Below are 3,804 nucleotides of genomic sequence, written 5' to 3'. Positions count from 1 at the left end.
TTATGAATTTAAGATGCGTGGTAGGCGAGGAGAGGCGCCGGGCGTGGGTCATTCCATTACAGTTTCAGAAGGATACATTAACGCTGCAAATCCAGCGCATGAAAAGCGAATTTCTTTCATAATCTGTGTACTATCAAGGACCATATGATTTTCTTGGAATAATGAAATCAAAATTTTATGCATTCAAACGATCCAAAATTGGAACTTTCATACATTTATCACTTCAGCGTCAACGCCAACCACTTCCCAGCTAAGTTGTGGATACTGGTGAACGATCCCCGCATCAAGTCCATCTACTGGGACGAGGCGGGGGAGGAAGTGGTGATCGTACAGAGCCAGTTCAAGGACGAAGTCTTGGAGAATCGCCAACTGGACGTCTTCAACACTGCCAACTGGGACAGCTTCGTCAGGCAACTCAACCTCTATCAGGTGACACTAATATGTGTAGTTTTATAATCAGGGTAATTTTATAATGGGTCATAGTCAGCCTTGGGGCCTAGTGTACTTAGTGGTCTTGTTGCTACAGTGCTGCTTCGAAAGTGCCAGCCGTGCTCACCTTACCAAAACAGCTATTCCGATGTCAAGTGATTTCTTTCAAACAAGTGCAAACAATTTCCCACTCTTTATCATTATCTTATAATGTCAACACAAGAGAGAAAGCATTCTAGTCACATAACCTCAGTGTATAGCCACTACATCAGTTCTATTCCTTGAAGGCAAACTTAGATATGAATTTCTAACTTAAGTGTTGTTGTTGTGATTTATCTGTTTGTTTACAGTTCAAGAAGAACATCATGGCAGCCAGACATGAGGGCAACAAAGACATCCATCGATTCCGAAACAGGTACTTCAGCAAAAGCCAGCCAGACCTGACTATGGTGAGGAGGCAGAAGAAGAGGAAGAGGCCTGACAGTGCAGGTCCCGAGGACACACCCAATAAGGAGAATTACCCACCAAGTAAGGAAGATAGTTTAGTCTACACATGACACAAGTTATTTACTGTTTTCTCTATGATTATAACAATCTGGCGGTTCCAAGGCAAAAGGGTAAGAACGGACAAGAAAATGCTATTAGCTCCATTCTCTGCTCCAGTTTTCATTCTTATCATCACCTGCAACATTTGACAGCATTGATGACTTACTGTTTCTATTCTCTGTTGTCCAGATCGTATGGGACCCCCTGGCTCAACACCCTTTCCCCACCCAACGGCAGTGTAGGATTCCGACCAATCCCCGTACCCAAATAGGCCAGGCTATGCCAAACATGCCTTTGGGAGTCCAATGGTAGCATAGCTGTCAACAACGGATGGGCCCCAACCTACAGTGGGGAGAGGCTGCCCCAGTTCAACTCATTCTCCCAGTCATCCCCCACTGTACGGGTACCAAAACGCAGCAGTGCTACCCCTATGGGTGGGCAGTTCCGAGCTCCCTACATGCAGCAGCGTTTACCCACAACCAACAGGTTTCTCCACTCCCATCACCCAGGGCCCCAACAGGCTCCCCGTCCAAACCTACAACTACAGCCCGTATGCCACACAGGCATTCGACTACAGCGGCATCCAAGCAACACCTAGCACCATGGACAGGAACGACTCTGGGAACCAAGGGGATGCAAAGGTCGTGGTGGAGTTCATTGACGAGAAGCAACAAGAGTTCTTGCAGGCCATCAAGGCCATCGCCAGTGTGACTGACTTCCATCCCAAGACAACAGAGACTAACATGATCATCTCCGGGGACATCGCCATCAAGGTGGAAGGAAACAACACAGTGAACGACTCTGGAGTGTGGGACGTCAAGGACAGCATGTCTGACACTGGCTCTCCCCCTGAAAATGCCATCCTTGCAACCATTAGTGGTCCAAGCTCTACTGTGCTTCCCACTGCCCAGTCCATTGTCCAGTCGGGACAAAACCAGGTTGCTGATGGGAGTTTCATCACTCATGCCTCAGAAGCCACTACTGCTTCCAGTAAAGAGAACTGTGTGATGTCTGAGTCTCCTCTTGTTGTCACCTCGTCAGAAAATCCAACATCCTTCACCCTAGTGCCTACCTCAGATGTTACTGCTAGTGCCACAACTGCCTCTGCCCCAGTCCAGGAAACTTGTATCACTGCCATCAAGTTTGTGGAGGACGACGTTAAGAAGGCTGATGCTGATGTGGACAACACTACCACTGACATCAACAACACAGTTGCTCCTAACATTACAGCAGTCACTACTGGCTCCAGTGGTGGCAACCAAGTAGTCTACCAAGTAAGCGCCATATACGAGTACAACACTGATGCTTCCAATGACACAAAAGCGAGCGGAGCAGCTGAAGCAGCATCTACAATTGGCAACCTGGGTGAATCGTTCAGCCAATGGGTTGATGTGCAGCAGCAGCAAGACGTACATCACTTGCCACAACCTGAAGAGCCAACTTCCCAGTAAAATATACCTGCAGCATTCACAGGACTCAAGTTTCAAAGTACTGTTGATAGGCTCAAATTATTATGAATGCCCAGGCAGTTGTTGACTTTTGGAATCACAGACACTCATAAGGAAATATTTGTAGGGAGCTGATTTTTTTCTTTGTTCTGACCTTATCATATTAGTTTACTGCTGGAAATATTCACTGACTGTTATATCTCTGTAACCCTCATATAAGCTTATAATACCTTGGAGCAGGAGTGCATGCAGTTGGAACTTGCAAGTTTTATCTCTTGATGTCTAATTAGGATAATACTATTTAGTAAAAAGTTGGAGATGATACACCTGTAGGGTCTGTTCTGTACATAATGTTTGAGTAGGATTGACATGTTTTCTGAGTAGATAGTGTTGTTATCATTATTCTAGTTATTCATGTTGAGGAAAGTTTAGCCAACTGTTTCATATTTGTCTGAAGTTCAAATATGTACATTGTTATGTATACTGAGCCCTTTTAACAATATGTAAATTTCAAGATGATCATCTATTTTGGTTATGACATCATCTATTTATTGCTGATGAAAAGTTATGTTTGTGAATAATAATATTTATGTGAAGTGTACAAAGAAGGGCACTTAATATTAAGGCAACAATGATGACATCTATTTTTGACTGGTAATATTATATACTCTGCCTCCTACTACAACAGAGCAGAATAAAGTCTCATTGTTTGCAACTGGAATTTGCCTTCTGGTATTTTTAGATCAGTCCAGCATCTTTCTCAGTTGGCACAAATCACCCAATATCTGCTTGGAAATCCGCTATTACCTATACCGCACACACCCACAAATTGAAAGGCGCACGGAAATATATTCATCATTCATCACCTGTTCTACAAAATAGTGGTGTTTTATGAAATATTACATGACCTATGAAAAACAATGAACATCACCTTGTCATTGCAATACTCCGCTATAAGTCTTTCTAATTTGTTATGCATTTCTATCTATTTGTCTCTCTATCTGAAAAGTCCACGTTCAATCGTTCTCAAAGCCAATCCTTGCTATGGTACGGCCCCTTGGGATCCCTAGGGGGCGCACTTAAATTGTACTTCTACCTGGGCAAATAACGAATGTAAAACTATCCAATCAACTTATACGTTTGTAGCATAATGCAAAACCAACATTTCGTAACTAAACATTTAGTATATCCCCCTGTTATGCACAACAAAAGGGTTCCCTGCCTACTATATGCTGATGACTTGGTAATTTTTTCCGAGTCCAAACAGGGGCTACAACATTCTTTGAACAATTTGGAAAATTACTGTACACTTTGGAAATTAAATGTTAATCTTAGAAAAACTAAAATTATTGTATTTACAAAGGGTGGCCGCTTACCCAAA

At 43.2% G+C, this 3,804-nt stretch overlaps 2 protein-coding genes across 2 annotated transcripts in view; one reads left to right on the top strand and one right to left on the bottom strand.

Annotated features, from left to right (window-relative positions):
• The window catches only part of LOC109480685 (SH3 domain-containing YSC84-like protein 1), a 3,041-nt gene extending 2,897 nt beyond the window's left edge, over positions 1 to 144 (bottom strand). Inside the window, exon 1 of the mRNA XM_019782915.1 lies at positions 132 to 144. Within this exon, the coding sequence (XP_019638474.1) occupies positions 132 to 144 (13 nt within the window). The remainder of the gene's footprint in view (positions 1 to 131) is intronic.
• A 33-nt stretch (positions 145 to 177) lies between these two features.
• LOC109480684 lies at positions 178 to 2,426 on the top strand. Its single transcript, XM_019782914.1, has 4 exons — positions 178 to 429; positions 780 to 957; positions 1,165 to 1,167; positions 1,462 to 2,426. The coding sequence occupies exons 1-4, from the start codon at positions 178 to 180 to the stop codon at positions 2,424 to 2,426; spliced, it is 1,398 nt and encodes a 465-aa protein (XP_019638473.1).
• Positions 2,427 to 3,804: the final 1,378 nt, after the last annotated feature.

The sequence above is a fragment of the Branchiostoma belcheri genome, unplaced genomic scaffold (assembly GCF_001625305.1).
Source record: "Branchiostoma belcheri isolate BF01 breed outbred unplaced genomic scaffold, Haploidv18h27 scaffold52, whole genome shotgun sequence".
Taxonomy (NCBI): domain Eukaryota; kingdom Metazoa; phylum Chordata; class Leptocardii; order Amphioxiformes; family Branchiostomatidae; genus Branchiostoma; species Branchiostoma belcheri.
This window is presented reverse-complemented; position numbering and strand designations above follow the sequence as displayed.

Coding starts and splice junctions, on each gene's coding strand:
- LOC109480684 (XM_019782914.1), top strand. CDS start 178: ATGCATTCAAACGATCCAAAATTGGAACTTTCATACATTTATCACTTC. Junction 430..779: donor GGCAACTCAACCTCTATCAG/GTGACACTAATA, acceptor GTTTGTTTACAG/TTCAAGAAGAACATCATGGC.